This window comes from Gymnoscopelus braueri, assembly GCF_963280865.1.
Source record: "Gymnoscopelus braueri genome assembly, chromosome: 24".
NCBI classification, from domain to species: domain Eukaryota; kingdom Metazoa; phylum Chordata; class Actinopteri; order Myctophiformes; family Myctophidae; genus Gymnoscopelus; species Gymnoscopelus braueri.
This window is the reverse complement of record NC_137626.1, coordinates 15,317,554-15,333,951: the sequence shown is the minus strand read 5'-3', so window position 1 is coordinate 15,333,951 and position 16,398 is coordinate 15,317,554. Positions and strand designations below refer to the sequence as shown.

General features: G+C 45.4%; 1 protein-coding gene across 1 annotated transcript in view; it reads left to right on the top strand.

The window, feature by feature from the left end:
* Positions 1–16,398, top strand: part of dmd (dystrophin) — a 500,806-nt gene that overhangs the window by 189,963 nt on the left and 294,445 nt on the right. The window contains exons 10-11 of the mRNA XM_080421894.1: positions 10,563–10,697; positions 14,874–14,969. Coding sequence (XP_080278020.1) covers positions 10,563–10,697; positions 14,874–14,969 — 231 coding nt within the window. The remainder of the gene's footprint in view (positions 1–10,562; positions 10,698–14,873; positions 14,970–16,398) is intronic.

Sequence of the window (16,398 nt, the reverse complement as noted above, 5' to 3'; positions counted from 1 at the left end):
CCTACAAGAGTGTCAAGCTCAAGAAGTGAAAATAGACGATCTGCAAGCTCACAATGCGTCGCATGGCTTGCAGATCTGCTATTTTCACTATTTCTGAAGAAAAAAAAAAAAAAAGAAAAAAAAACGTATTTCCATTTACTGAACCTGGAACGGTTTTGGACATTCAAGGTTTCCATCCCGAAAAGCTATGTTATAATACGACTGACATGGCGACAGGCCTCAGTGTTTCGAGCTCGTAGATCTGCTTATTTTGATGCTTTTTTTGTGACGCTGTAGGTACGATCAAGTACTGTAGGGCGTTAATTCACAGATGCGGAGATAGGAGGTTTTCCGCCTGACAGCGACAATAGTATGATGCTGCAATATCCCCCTGGCCTTGACAGTAGCAGCGTGAACAGATTGTGGCCGGGGTGGTGAGTGTCTTTGATCCTCCGTTTAGCCCTGGCTGGACGCACCGCTTGGCATATACTATATGCCCTGGAGGCAGGTGAAGCTTACCTCCCCGACGATGTGCTGCTGGGCCATCCGCATCACCCTCTGTAGGGCTCTGCAGGTTGAGGGCAGATGCAGTTGGTGGAAGAAGTACTCACTCCGGACCAGGTTTTTCTTACCAGCCTGCCATGGACGAGTTAACTCGTCCGTTTTTGCTATGGCCCAGCCTGCCAACGACGAGTTTGGACGAGTTTTGAAAAAGAAAAAAAAAGATATATATATATATATATATATTATTATTATTAAAAAAAAATCTCCGTTTATCACAAAGGAACCAGGAGATAACGCGATGCAAAGATTTGCTGCTCCATTCACTTCAATGTTAAAAAATAAACGGAGACAAAATTCACATTTTTCCTGTGTTTTACTATGTATTTTTGCCAAAACATGCTATTCTCAACTTGCCACAACTATGGAACGGATTACCGGTATCGGATATTTTCTTTTCCCCCCATTCTATGAGACCCCTGTGTGTGTAATGAGGGGATCACCGTGCAGATACAGTAGCATTCACAGAAAATATTCCTTGATTTTTCAAAGGTTGATAAAAGTGCTATTTTTTTGCTGGCAGTAGCGTAACACTATTACACTATTACTCTGGCAGTTAAAGTTAATATGATGTTATTATGTCCTAGGACGAGTGGTAGCCTACTGTAGAACAATTTCATAACTCCACCTGTGAGTCCACCGCAGCTAAAAACCAGAGTATTTTTACTGCGATAAAAAAAAAAAGAATTATCTGACTTTCCTAATGACAGAAAACTGTCCACAGTGTCTGTGTGAGATGCGACCCTGTGGATAGTTTTCTGTTGACATAAGCAGATTGTTTGGCGATTGCTTATTTTGATTTCTAAATGTTATTTTATTATATTCAGACGGCTAACAATGCTCCCTAAAGAAATCTAGTCTCTGTGACACTTCTAGGGGCCGCAGTCTGCCTCCAAAACTACTATGTTCTCTGTGAGAAGCTCTGTCATTGGTCCAGCAATACGTGCCCACTTGCGACTAACCAATCAGGGTGCAACTCTCGTTCGGATTGGTTAGACCTGTTGGTCAATCATTTTCTATGCCGAGGTATGAGGTTGTAGATCTGCTATTTTTGAAGAATCTTGAACATTTGTGCAAATCTTTGAATACATATATTTCTTAACCCATTAAGACCTGGAACTGTGTCATTTTTAGATTTGAGCTAAAAAGCATTATTTTACACTTTGAGCTATTCAAAAATAGCAGATATACAAGCTCATAGCGCGGCACCGAGTGCCGCGCTACGAGCTTGTAGATCTGCTATTTTTGAAAAATCGTGAAAATGTGTGCAAATCTTTGAATATATATATTTTTAAAGTGAACATTTGTAACTCAAATCTTTACTTCTGGGGGTCCCTGGAACAAAATATTTTGATGGGGGTCCGCGGCCAAATACATATAATTTTGGGGGTCGTTGACATGAAAAAGATTGAGAACCACTGATATAGAAACGTTTTTTCAGAAAACTGTTGAGATTTAGGAGACATGTAGAATCGGCTTCAGGTCTCAATGGGTTAATACTAATCACTACCCACAAAGCCCTCAACAACCAGGCCCCCCGCTACATCTCTGGACTCATCAAACGCCACGCCCCCTCCCGCTCCCACAGGTCGGGTGATGCCAACCTCCTGGACACCCTCTGGACAAATACGTGAACCTGGGGTGACAGAGCCTTCTCGGCAGCTGCCCCCCCTCACTGTGGAACTCACTCCCAGCTCACATCAGAGCTGCCCCCACCCTCACCATGTTTAAAACAACACTCAAAACCCACTTTTTCAGACTCACATTCCCTACATAAAACCCCAACCCCGCCCCTCCCTTTCTTTTATAGTTTTAACCTTTTAACTAGTTCGTTGTCTAGTAAGTTGTTTTTTATCTGCTCTGTAAAGCGACTTTTGAGTACCTAGAAAAGCGCTATATAAATCATATGTATTATTATTATTATTATTATTATTAACAGCTCAAATCTTCTGCTTCTGGGGTCCCTGGTACAAAAATATGTTGAGTTGGGCGTCCGCGGCCAAATACATATAATTTTGGGGCTCCTTGACATGAAAACGATTTGAGCGGTGGGGTCCGGGCTCGGCTCCGCGCTGGCTGGTGTAGCTGTGCGTAGTGCAGGTCGGGTACTCTCCTCGGTATCATCGGCCGGGCAGGCGACTGGTGGCTGCAGACCGCTTGTAGGTAGTCGACGAGAGCGTGCATCGGCAGCGGGGGCCCTGATCGGGCTCGGTCTTCCCGGCATCCGCAGAGGTGGAATCACGGGTCCAAAGGGGTGATCGTCCCCGTTCCACCCCTGGCTGCAGGTCCGATGGGTCTACTCTCTGACTCTGCAGCTTGATGTCCAGTTGGGAGGCGCGGCGTGGGGGGGGGACATCCTTCACCCGGGTGTCGTCCTTGATTGCTGCAAGCGCTGAGGGCATGCGTGATCGCTCCTGGTGCAGCCGGCAGCTGGGTCCGTTGTACGGGGACCTGCTCTGCGTCCGCATCGGGCTGCTGCCTCTCCGGCAATAGCCTCGTCAGGGCTCTGAGTCTGTCCGACCTTTCGGCGTTGGCAGCTATCTGCGCTGCCGTGGCAGCCATCCGTGTCCAGAAAATCTCGCCCTGCCTCGTCAAGGGACCGTAGGTGAGGTCCTTTGCCCGGCTCATCGCCGTGTATTCCACAAGGCTCATGGACGCTGGGCGCGGCGTCGTGGGAGTGTACGTCGTCGCGTGCATCTAGTCTTCCTAAAATGGACGGTGCGAAAGGCAAATTGAGTCTAAATCCGTCCTAAGGTTGAGGTTCGGCTATCCAGGTATGCTATCCTGGCTAAAAATGAGTCAGGTGCACTCGCAATCGATCTCGGGGGCTAGGCGAAAGGCTCCTCTCTTGCTATGAGGAGGATCGGAGGACCAAATGTAACAGAGGTTTCTGTTGCTACTTCTAAAGGACTGTATTTCTTATAGGCTGGTTACGTTCTGTTGACCGCCACGAGAGCTCGACGGGAGGCCCGGATATGGGTCCTTAATCACACACCTTGATATGGTGAAAGGGCCTGATATTTATATAGGTATTATTACTATTATTGCTATTACTACTTATGACTGCCGACGCTTGCCATCTGACGGCGTCGTAGCATTTATAAGTAGGATATGATGTCATGCGGTCGTAAGACTACGTCAGGGACGTAGTGCCGTATCGCTGTCGTCATCTTCGTAACAACCACCAATATAGCAACATACGTTTTTCGGAAAACTGTTAGGGATTTAGAAGACATTTTTAGAATCGGCCTCAGGTCTTAATGGGATAATGCTAACACGATAACACAAAAAAAAGCCCTGAGGGCCTTGTTTCCACTGTGGTCCTGACATAGCAGGCACAGTGAAGCAGCTCATCAGGATGGCTCTATCGTGCTGCTGTTAGAAAGTCCTCCTGAGATATGCTGGGGTTTCACACTGAATTTACTCAGCCGCCCGAGGCGGTACAGATGTTGAGCCTCTTTTTTCACCACGTGGCGGGGTGGGTGCGTGCGTGCGTGCGTGCGTGCGTGCGTGCGTGCGTGCGTGTGTGTGTGTGTTCCACCTGATGATGTCCTCGGGGTTGTGACTTAAAGTCGCTGACCTTCTCCCCTGCGACCCCCGTCCATGTCTGTGTGTGTGTGTGTGTGTGTGTGTGTGTGTGTGTGTGCTCTCTCTGCTTCCTGTGTAGTGGAGCAGATCCTCGGTTCTTATCGAGGTTGTTCTCCTGATGACACCACTTATCTGACCTCGTCTCTGAAGGCCGTCTTCGAATAAAAGCTTTTTTTTCTCCACCAGCTGTCAGAGCACTAAATAAGGACATGGACAAAAAAAAAACGGCATTGACAGTGACTCTCATTCTATGTGCTGACTCCTTTGCACACTTGATATGCACATCACCTGCACACTTCTGGAACTGTTGCATATTGATAAGCTAATGTACCTTTCACTCATTACGCGCACGGGGGTCTCGTATAATCGGGGGGGGGGGGGGGGGGGGGGGGGAATTGTCCGTTTGCGGTAATCCATTCCATAGTTATGGCCAGTTGAATGTGGCTTGTTTTCGCCAAAAACAACAGGAGGTAGAGATAATTTTACTTTTATAAATCCTATAACACCGCACAAAACCAGCTTCATTGTGTTGTGATCACGTGATGTCTGGCTGTACTCTTCTTCGTGATCCTGGGATCATTCACAGGCTGCGGAACCCAGGCCCACTGAAAACTCAAAATCTTGTCAAACTCGTCAGTGGCAGAATCTAGCAGAATCTGACGAGAAATCTCGTTGGTGGCAGGGAAAGTGTTAATATAGTATTGCCACTTGGTTACTGCACAATTATTTCCGAAACAAGTCCCAACAACATTTCATTGCGTGCCGTGTACTATAAATAAAACCTTCTTGATTCGTCGTCGATGGCGGATCAGACCACACAGAGGAGAGAGAGAGGGGCCTCAGCCGCAGCCCTGAGGGACTCCTGTGTTGAGGGTCAGTGGATCTGACGTGGCGCTGCACCACTCTCACCGCGTCTTGTCGTTCAGACATGCTACCTTGAAGTGTTTTTTTTGGGGGGGGACAGGCAACAATGGTGTGGACATCTTGAAGCCCGCGGGGAGGAACAACAGCCTGGGTTGAGAGACAAGAGGTTGAAAATACCAGCACATGCTCCGAGGACACGGCCCGGGATAGCAACGAGGGCCTGCAGCCGTGCAGATGTTCAACCTGCTTGAAGGCTCTGCGCACGTCAGCCTCCCACATCCAACTTTCAAATTACTTTTATTTTCCTTTTCAGAACTTTGTTTGTGCAGTGGTTAAAAAAAGAAGAAAAAAAAACCATACAGACACAATACACAGATACCCATGTCAATTTGCTAAGCAACACTCAATATGCTAAACTACATCTTACAAGTAAGACGCGCGAACGCGGGAAGCGAACGCAGCTCGAAAATAACAATAAGAAGAATAGAAAGGAATGAGCAATTGTAGAGAAGTGCTAGCTAGCAAGAAGAAATCTAAAACTGTCCTCAAACTAAGGCGTTTTCAACTTGCCATCCGGCCTGAAATATGCACAAATGACATGGAATTCTTAGATATCCCAATAGATGAACTCGTGTAGATGCTTTTAGATGTGTTATTTTTTACTGTACCTGCTATTTTTCTCTCAGAGTGTAATTAGTCACCCAGGGGCAGGCGGATTTCAGCCACACTGTAGTGCACTCTGTGATCTGTCAGCAGCCAATGAGAGCGTGAGTCACATGGGGGCGCGGCTGCACACAGGCAGTGCACACAATACTGCACACAGACAGACACACAAACCGAGCACGGTTTAACTACATCTTACAATAAATGCACCGGATCTCTGTACATACGCTTACGTATGTACAGTATGTATGTATGTACGTACGTACGTCTGTAATCCACGTATCTTGAGAACCGTTCTACCAATCTGGGAACCCGCCATCAAAAAAACAGCGCCCTCTGCTGTTTTTTTTTCCATTGAATTTGACTCTGGGGGTAGCTCCCAATAGACTTTGGATACAGGAAGATCCTTATCATTATACATTTTGGTAAATGGTGAGGCTCTATAGCGTCTGCCTGAGGGCAGGAGGCGCCACGACGCGTATTTGTCCGTACTCCTCATGCAGGAGTGGGCTAACCCTGGCTGGTTGGGGGGCTGTTTACCTCAAACAGGAGTACATAAGGATGAGGGAGCCTCTCTATGCAATTGGTTCTCCCTCTGAAGTCTGTTATACAGTCTGCAAGGTAGTTTTTGTTTTTGTACCAATAAAGCTTTACTGATCAGATAATAAGTGACAATGAGAAATGGCTCTGGCAGGCTGTTAGGTGAGGGAGTTTGGAGCTGTTGTCTGTTGATCAGACCTCTAACAGCGAGCCCACAGGCCTGCCCCTGCACGCAGCATTTTTTGTGCTCAATAATTTATTACACGTCGGCCGAAAAGAGCTGTTCAGGTCAAAATATCCCCCCTCTCTCTCTCTCTCTCTCTCAGACTGTGTTTCCGCCTGTGGTGCCATAGTGCTGACTTGGGGTATTAGCAGTTATAATTTACACTTCCATCTGCAGCCCAGAGGCATTGAGAGAAGCTCATGTTTATATCCCTTTGTCTTTTTTTTGTGTGTGTATGTGAGTGTCTGGAGGGAGGAAGGGAGGGAGGGGGTTGACAGGCCCAAAAAAACACCAAATGAGAACAGTACCAAACAGAGGGGCCGGGGTGCTATACAGTACATTGAAAGAATAGCAAACCAAGGATTCAAATCCATGAGCTCGTGAGCCTTGAGCGAGCTGGCCGCTTAAATTCCTAACGAGATGTGAAAGCGTGCCGTCCGTCGCGTGGCTAACCTCGTTTTCCACTCGGCTCTCCGGCGTATACGGAGGACGATAATGGTTTATTTTTTTTTGTCGAAATCAATACGCGGGAAAAAGTTTGAGACTTACATTGTTATATACTTTAGTTTTGTTGTTTTTTTGTCTGTTTTGAGAGCAGCTTGAAAAGAGTGTGTGTGTGTGGGGGGGGGGGCAGAGAGGAAGAAAGTGGCCAGAGATGGAGGAAAGGAAGGAGAGAGAGATGGAGGGATCTATTCAAAAGAGGAAGTAGAGGGAGATAGAGCAGGAGCCTGGTGAGATACTTTGTTTGTTTTGTTTAGAGAGAGAGAGAGAGAGGGAGAGGGAGAGGGAGAGAGACAGAGACAGAGGGAGAGGGAGAGCTCCCGACCTATTGTAGGTTTTGACCGGGTCTGTCACAGCACAGTAAACATGGCAGCAGAGGATAGTGCTTCATGATGGGTAACAGCCACCGGAACAGCACCCAAACCCCCCAATTGAAAATGAAAGCCCCAAAGGGTGATTATGCATTGTGCATTCACCCTGAAGGGCTCTAATTTTCAATAATGACCACCTCCCCGTACATTATCCCGCTTATTACACGGCTACTTAATAAAAACATAAAAGTATTTCCTTGCTTACGGCAATGGAAGTATTCCATTAGTGGTGCGCTGAGCGGACCTGGTCGGCTCGGAAAACAAGGAAGTGTAGTGGATCAAATGGAACACATGTTTGGTTACTGAGTCGTCTATTTCTCGCTTCAAATGTTTTCAAAAACATTCTTGAGAGCAACGTTTTAGTTGTAAATGACATGGTGTGTTTGTTTACATGCAGCATAAAATCAAGCAGCGCAGGTCGATATGAGCAGGTGATCTGAATCTTTGATTAGACAGCGGTCTGTTATTGATCTCATCGGTCATTATCCAGAAATTACACACCACTGAATTCAGCGATTGACCAATCAGAATCAAGCATTCAACCAAGCTGTAATAAACAAGTTTAAAAGTCTAGATATAATAACATACGATCAGATAGATGTTTTTTTTTATTGTCATTGCATTCAGAATACAACATAATGATGTTACCCTCTCCCAATAACAGCAGAATAGCACAAAGACAAATGGTAAGCCAAATAAATTACCAATTGCAAATATTTATTTTGGCCTGATGAGTCATTTTCATGGCTGCTTAGCCCTGGTTTTATTTATTTAATTTGGCATTTGATTCGATGGTTTATTTTGAGATAGGAGAGTGCAGAGAAAGCAGGACAGTGAGGGCAGACAGAGGGAGACGTGCCAGACATGACGTTAGTCACATTCAAACTCACATGGGGTCCTCGCGCCTCACAAGGAACATATGGTCAGCGCCCCCTGACTTTGTTGTAAGTTAATTGAGATGAATGGCGGCGCTACAGTATTTGTTTTGCTGGGGGTGGTGGACACAGGCTGTGGATTCACCATCTCATGTAATTATCTCCTAGCCATACACCAGTACACATCACTGTTGTCCTTGCTTTTTGTGACACATCTAAATCATTTAGCACTGTGGTTCCACCAACTCTGGTCCTCTGCAGGGGGTGCTTAGCGCCGGCTCAGTGGTCTTGTGGTTAGAGGGCCCGCCCTGTCACCGGGAGGTCGGAGGTTCGATTCCCCCGGCTGGGATGTACCAAAGACTATAGAAATGGGACCCAATGCCTCCCTGCTTGGCACTCAGCATCAAGGGTTGGATTGGGGGGCAAGTCCCTGTGATATACTAGCGTCATGTCCAGGAGGTGAACTTTTGCATCATGGCTGGGGGATGTATTTGTACATCACACGCTACAGAAACAGGAGGGAGGCTCCTGCTCGATGGGCCACAGGGTTCAGTAAGGCTTACTTACAATGCTGAGCGGCTTGTTAGTACCACAACTTACTAGTACTGCTTGTTTTCTATCCTACCAGGACCTCTAGTACTGCTGGTTTTCTATCCTACCAGGACCTACTAGTACTGTTGGTTTTCTATCCTACCAGGACCTCTAGTACTGTTGGTTTTCTATCCTACCAGGACCTCTAGTACTGCTGGTTTTCTATCCTACCAGGCCCTACTAGTACTGTTGGTTTTCTATCCTACCAGGACCTCTAGTACTGCTGGTTTTCTATCCTACCAGGACCTCTATTACTGCTGGTTCTCTATCCTACCAGGACCTACTAGTACTGCTGGTTTTCTATCCTACCAGGACCTCTAGTACTGCTGGTTCTCTATCCTACCAGGACCTCTACTACTGCTGGTTCTCTATCCTACCAGGACCTACTAGTACTGCTGGTTTTCTATCCTACCAGGACCTCTACTACTGCTGTTTTTCTACCAGGACCTTTAGTGCTGCTAGTTTGTTATCACTCCTTTCTCTCTCCACCACAACACATATAAAATGCATTACAGTGGTGTTGGGTCATCCAAAGCAAGGTAGTCAGTAGTGTTGGATGTGGTTAGAGCAGGGCTGTCAAATTCAGTTCATGTCAGGGGGGCCACATTGCCTCTAACCGTTAGAGGCTGTGTCTCTCCTGTGTCTTTGGAGCTTCACATAGGGCTTGGACGTCTGATGTGGGCAACAGCAAACTAACTTTGAGGACAATGGGCGGGGGGACTGAACCACATGTGGGGGTCCAGGCCTGATATGTATCCCCTGGAATGTCTTCCCCCGCCCGGTCCCCCCTGGGATGTGCATTCTCTCTCTCTCTCTCTCTCTCTCTCTCTCTCTCTCTCTCTCTCTCTCTCTCTCTCTCTCTCTCTCTCTCTCTCTCTCTCTCTCTCTCTCTCTCTCTCTCTCTCTCTCTCTTTTCATCTTCATCTTCATCTTGCCATTATGTATGTATGTATGAATGTTCACATTTTGTTTGTTCTCTCTCTTCTGCTCCCTTCTTTTCTCTCTCTCTCTCTCTCTCTCTCTCTCTCTCTCTCTCTCTCTCTCTCTCTCTCTCTCTCTCTCATACCTTCTCTCTCTCTCTCTCTGCCTCTCACTCACCTCCGATGACCGTTCTCTCTTCCCTCGCTCCTTTCCTCTCTTTCTCTGCCCTCTCTTCAAAACACCACCTCCGCTCGCTTGTTCTTTGACTTTGTCTCCTCTTTTCTCCTCATCCGTCCTGTATCATCATCTCATGCTGTTTCTCACTCCAATCTCTCACTCCAATCTCTCACCCCCTCCATTTGTTTCTCCCTCCCTGTCTCTCTTCCTCCCTTTCTGACGTTCTCTGTCTCTCTCTATCCGGCTGTCTTACTCTCCACCTGTCCCTCTCTCCCTCCCTCCCTCTCTGTCTCTATCTCTCTGTCTCTTCCCCCTCTGTCTCTCACCCCCCCCCCTGTATCTTCTGTTTCTCTCTCTCTCTCTCTCTCTCTCTCTCTCTCTCTCTCTCTCTCTCTCTCTCTCTCTCTCTCTCTCTCTCTCTCTTCCTCCCTCTTCCCCCTCTGTCTCTGTCTCTATATCTCTATCTCAACCTCTCTCTTTCTGTCTGTCTGTCTGTCTGTCTCTCTCTCTCTCTCTCTCTCTCTCTCTCTCTCTCTCTCTCCCTTTCTCTCTCCCCCCTCTCCCCCCCCTCTCTCTCTCTCTCTCTCTCGCTGTCTCTGTCTCTGTCTGTCTCTCTCTCCTCTCTGTCTGTCTCTCACTGTCTGTCTCTCTCTCCTCTCTGTCTGTCTCTCACTGTCTGTCTCTCTCTCCTCTCTGTCTGTCTCTCAGATCACAGTGAGTGTGGCTCAGGGTCGGGTGCGGAGCCCCTCCCCCTCGTCTCAGGCGCGCTATAAAAGCTATGCCTACACCCAGGCAGCGTATGTCAAGTCGCCCGAGCAAAAGAGGAGGAGATTTACGGATCAGGTCCGTCGTCCTGTTAGCTAACAACCCCTCCTATACACCCTGCTGCCTGTCTGTCTGCCTGTCTGTCTGCCTCTCTGTCCTCCGGGACTCGTCTCGCGCATAGCCAGGCCATTCTGATGATCTCCGCCTATCTCTATACTGTAGGTCTGGTGAAATCGGAATTCAGTTCTAAAATTCAGAATATACATATCTCTGCTGTCCGGCAGAAACCAGCTAACAACAAAATGTTAATTTTTCAGGAAATGACAAAAACAAAACGAAAAGTGGAGTTAGGAGGTTTTGTTCATCATTGATAAGAACTGCTAAATGGACCTCCAAGCTCTCAATGAGGTTGGAGGTCAAAAGGGGGTGGAGCCTGGAGTCAGCAAGACCAGCTAACTCCACCCCCCTTTGGTGGACTTGGCTGGTTTAGCAGAAAGTTTGAGGATCCAATGGAGTTAGCTGGTTTTGTCAGAAGCGCTTTTTAATACTTTTCATTGGTTCAATATTTTTTTATGGGAAAAAATGCAAAAGCGGAAAAATTGAGTTTTGCCCGACAGCATATCGTTGCTGTCGGGCAACAATTTCTTTATTTTGTAAATTAATGCCCTGGCCCACTTGATCATACTACAGTGTCAAATGCAGCAGATCCGCAAGCTCGAAACGTGGCGCGAAGCAGATCTACGAGCGGTGCATTGTGGGCTTAGATCGGCTATTTTTGCTACTTTTGTGTGACACTGTATAGTATGACGAAGTAGGGCATCAATTAACAAAAAGAGAAAAAAGAAACACTTTGAGAACCAATGGCATAACTAGTGCAAAGAATTGAGGCATGGCATCGGGATTTGGTTTTCAAAGCAATAGGCGGAGGTCTGTTTGCTCTGGTTTTGTAGTGCTATAGCCACTATGCATTGCATTTAGATTTCTGGAGACGTCTGATCGCCTGGCTATGCGAGACTAGTCCGTGTCTACTGTCTATGTATGTTCGTCTGTACCAGCGTACTGAAATAAATAATTGTTTCATATGTTTCCAAATTTACAAAACCTGGCTGATATACAGTATAATGTGGGGAAATATATTTTGTGTGGTACCTGAACTGTCCAGTAAGGTGGAACAAAATAATACAGTTCCCAGGGATTCAAATATACATTTATTTTAGGGAGCCAGCTGTTTTTGTATAATTTGAAACATAACATGCATATTAACATGTGTAACATATATGTGTAATATATATATATATATATATATATATATATATATATATATATATATATATATATATATATATACATATATATATATATACATATACATATATATAAAATATATGATTTATTTGTTTCACTTTTCTTTTCTGTCTGTATTGTATGATGTCTTGATTGAACTCATGAATTGAAATATATATTGCCACTGAAAAATGTCTGGGATATATTGTTCTACAATTCATGATGAATGCGATGCTGCTTTGGGCTGCTAGAGGGCGCTGACAGGACAGGTAGTGTTTAGACAGCATATCGGAGCGTCCGTCCGTAAACCGTCCAATGTCTCCCTATAATGACTATGTTCATCTGGGGTTAAAAGTACTGTGGCTGCTTACCACGTGTTTGTCACAAAACACAAACACGTGAGTGTGCACGCACGCGTAGGACCAACGCCCTACGTCCTCCCGGTGGGGGTTCCTCACTGTCAGGTGAGTCAGTAGGGAGAAAAAGGAAAGGCAAAAAAAGAAAAATCTAAAAAATGTACTATACTTGTTTGGACATTTGGCCCTCACAAGAATAGTAATACAACTGTGAACACACACACACACACACACACACACACGCTCACGCACACGCACACGCACACTCACCCTGCCATAACATTTTACTTGCCATTTTTGTCAGCATCACACACACACAAAGCCATGGAGAACACGACAACAAACGCACGGTCTCCCAACTTCACTCACTTCTATTAACATCTCATCTTTTTTTCCATTTTTTTCCCCTCAACCTTTCAAAGTGCCTCTCTATTCAAACCTTGGCATTTGGGACGACGACGTGCAGATGCAGTTCTTCTCTCGCCGCGGCGGCTCGACTCCACGTAACCTCTAATTTCCTCCCCGAACCGAGGACGACAATGATCTATTCAGAGAGCGTGTTGAATACTTAACCCGTTAAGACCGGGAAGGCATCTGTGTCATCGTATAGATTTATTTGGCTATTCAAAAATAGCAGATCCAGATATGTCATAGCGTGGCACCGAGAGTTTGTAGATCTGCTATTTTTGAAAAATGACAGCATTTTGGCAAATCTTTGAATAGATATTCTGCAAATGTCTTTTTTTGAAAAATCTTATGTTGCTATATCAGTGGTTCTCAAACCTTTTCATGTCAAGGACCCCCAAAATGATATGTGTTTGGCTGGGGACCCCCATCTCAAAATATTTAGTTCCAGGGACCCCCCAGAGGCAAAGATTTGAGTTAAAAATGCAGATGTACAAGCTCATAGCTATGAGCTTGTACATCTGCTATTTTTGAATAGCCAAAGAAAAAAAGAAAAAAATGACACACAGATGCGTTCCCGGTCTTAATGGGTTAATGTAGCAGCGGGGAGCGCTTGACTTCACTTGAAACATTATTTTGTCAGATAAGCGTTTGTCAGGCTCTCATACGCAGGATTTGAAGCATGTCATTAGCCCTGTGCTAAAAAAAAAGAAGAGTCCTCTTATCTCAGTTAAGTCAATTCTTTCAGCTAGTGAAACTGACAGATCCCCCCTCGCCCCGTTTATGCCTGGGTGTTTTACTGTCTATTTTTTTAATAAAGAATTGTTTGCAGTTTGTCCGTTTACCAGTGTCAGTACAGTACAGTATGTGTGTTTGACACAGACGGAGCAATGCAAGGCTGGAAATGACATTAGGTTTACACTTCCGTTGCTGTCGGGCAAGAAACCTCTCATATCCAAATTCTAACTTAAAAAAAAAAAAAAAAATCAACGCCCTATTTGATCATACTACAGCATCACATACAAGTATAAATTCCGACTTGTTATAATTATCTTTGCTGTGGGGCAGAAACATCTTATATCCATATTTTAACTGTTTTTTTCCCAGCAGATTAATGCTCTAATTGTCGTACAAGAAAGTTTCACACAAAAGGAGTGAAAATAGCTGATCTACAAGTTCACATAATCTACAGTGAACTTGTAGATCTGCTAGTTTTGCTATTTTTTTTTATAATAATAAAAACGGAACGTTTCGGACATTCGGTTTCCACCCGACAGCAACGATATGCAGCCATACGATGTCGTTTATCTATAGAGAAACCAACGTCTCTCCCTCTATAAACAATGAATAAAGTCCTTTCATAGAACATGAGCGGACGAGCCCCCAAATTACACAACTCTCGACAAACACAAGTCAAAAGACCTACAAACAGGGCAGAGGAGCCGTTTTCCTGTCCGACAACGTACCGCAGTTTGAGATCAAATATCATTTTCACGCTTTTAGTGCGGCCGTCCGACGTCCCGTCGTCGCCGATGAACACGCCGCAAACAAAACGTGCCCGTCGGCTGTCAATGAGCGATAGCTGTGCGGCGCTAACAGGCATCAAGTACAGAAGAACCATAATGGACCATTTGCAGAGAGAGAGAGAGGGAGAGAGAGAGAGAGGGGGAGAGAGAGAGAGAGATGTTAAGGTTGGACAAGGGCCAGAACGGCTTGTCAGCAGCAGTAATAGCCTGACACTAACAGACCTCTCCTCTCTTCCATGCTTATCTTCTCCTCTTTCAATACGCTCTCTCTCTCCTTTTTTTTCATACCCTGCTCCTCTTTTCTCTCTCTGTCCCTCCGCTGTCACTGTGTGTTAACCCACAACTCCTATTCTTGTCTTCCCTTTCTCTTTCTCTCTCTCTCTCTCTCTCTCTCTCTCTCTCTGTTGTCTCTCTCCATTCCCCTCCAACCTCCGGCCCAACCGCCCTTCCTTTCTCCTTCTTCCAATCCCCCTCTCCCCCCTGTCCGTTTTGTTCACTCTTTCATCCGTCCCACAATGTCATCCTTTCCTCCATGCACCTGTGTGTCTATGATCCCCTCCCTGCCTCTCTCCTTCTCTCTCCCTCTCTCTGTCGTCTGTCCATCATCATCCATCCGTGTCTCTTGTGTCGAATGCCTTAACCTCATCTACACCCATTCATCCATCCATCCCTCTCTCCACCAGTTCCTGAGCCCCAGTCATGAGGAGCTCCAGCGGGGTCTGAGTCCTCTGATGCCTGGCTCCACCAGTCTGGAGAGTTACCAGGCGTCTCTGGAGGAGGTAAGATCCACGTGATCGTTGCTGTCGTGGCGGAAACCTCTTATCTCCATGATATTCGATCTTTTTTGTGTTTTTCATAAATTAACGCCCTAATTGATCGCACTACAGTGTCACACGAAAGCATCAAAAGTAGCAGATCTGCAAGCTCAAAACGCGACGGGAAGCGACGCGTTTTGAGCTTGTAGATCTGCTACTTTTGCTATTTTTGAATTTGAATTTATTTATTTGAATCCTATTATTTAAGCTCTTAATTAATACTTTTCATTGGTTCAATGTTTACAAAAGCCACAGACAAAATTAACCACTTTCACTCTAAGATTCAAATTGTTTCAAATATAGCGAAAACAGCCGATATACAAGCTCAAAACGCGTCGCATAGTTGTGCGCTTGCAGATCGGCTATTTTTGCTACTTTCGTGTGACGCTGTAGTATGACGAAGTCGGGCATTAATTTCATCATAAAAAAGTTGAAATATCATGGAGATACAAGGTTTCATACTTACACAACATACTGATGATACCACGATGAAAACAAAGGTTATTGACAATGAGGATGAGGTGACGATGATGATAATAAGGTGGATGATTATGGAGATTGAGCTTGTTACCATATGTTATCATAATCACGCTAGACGACATACACATTTACATAACCATATCACCAGATGGTCTAATATACGAGCACTGAGTGCAATGAACAAATCAATGATTGGATGCGACCAGAAGGTCCTTCAATTAAACAAAGACGAAAACTGAAGTAATTGTTTTTTGAACTTAGCCAAGGAAGAGCGATTAAAAGCCAGTGCTCAGGCTCTCGGGTGCTGCAGCGGTAAAGTGCGTATGCCCACCACCGTGGAGGCTGGGGGTTCGAATCCACTGTGTGGTGCAGCCTAGCCTGGGATCAATACCAATTTCGGCACAAGCCGGAAACCACGGGTGCCTGTGCATCACCCTAAAATAATTCCCCGCGATCAAAGGCATTTTCATTTTAGGGCCAACCCGAAAAAAACCTTGATGCGGCGTAGTTTAGCTTATAGAAATAGTTTGTTTGGTATATCAACCCTTTATTCCAACTCGCAGCGACTGGCGAGACTAAACTAGTAGTTATACTCGAGTTAGCATTTAAATGCTAACAAGGGGAACCAAAACAAAGCGGCGCTGAAAAAACGGAACCCACACACCCGGAACTACAGGTTTTTTTTCCTTTTTTTTTCACTGGCAGGTGAGTCAGTAGAATACAACAGCAGAGACAACACACACGTGTGTGGGGAAGAATTAGAAAGAAAGAAAACTTTATTGCCCGTAAAATTTTACATGAAATAGAAATGGCGCGCTGGTATCCAGTATACAAACAATAAAAACACAACTAATACGATACACAAATGCTATAAAATACAATATTAAATGCATTCCCATAACAGCAACAGTGA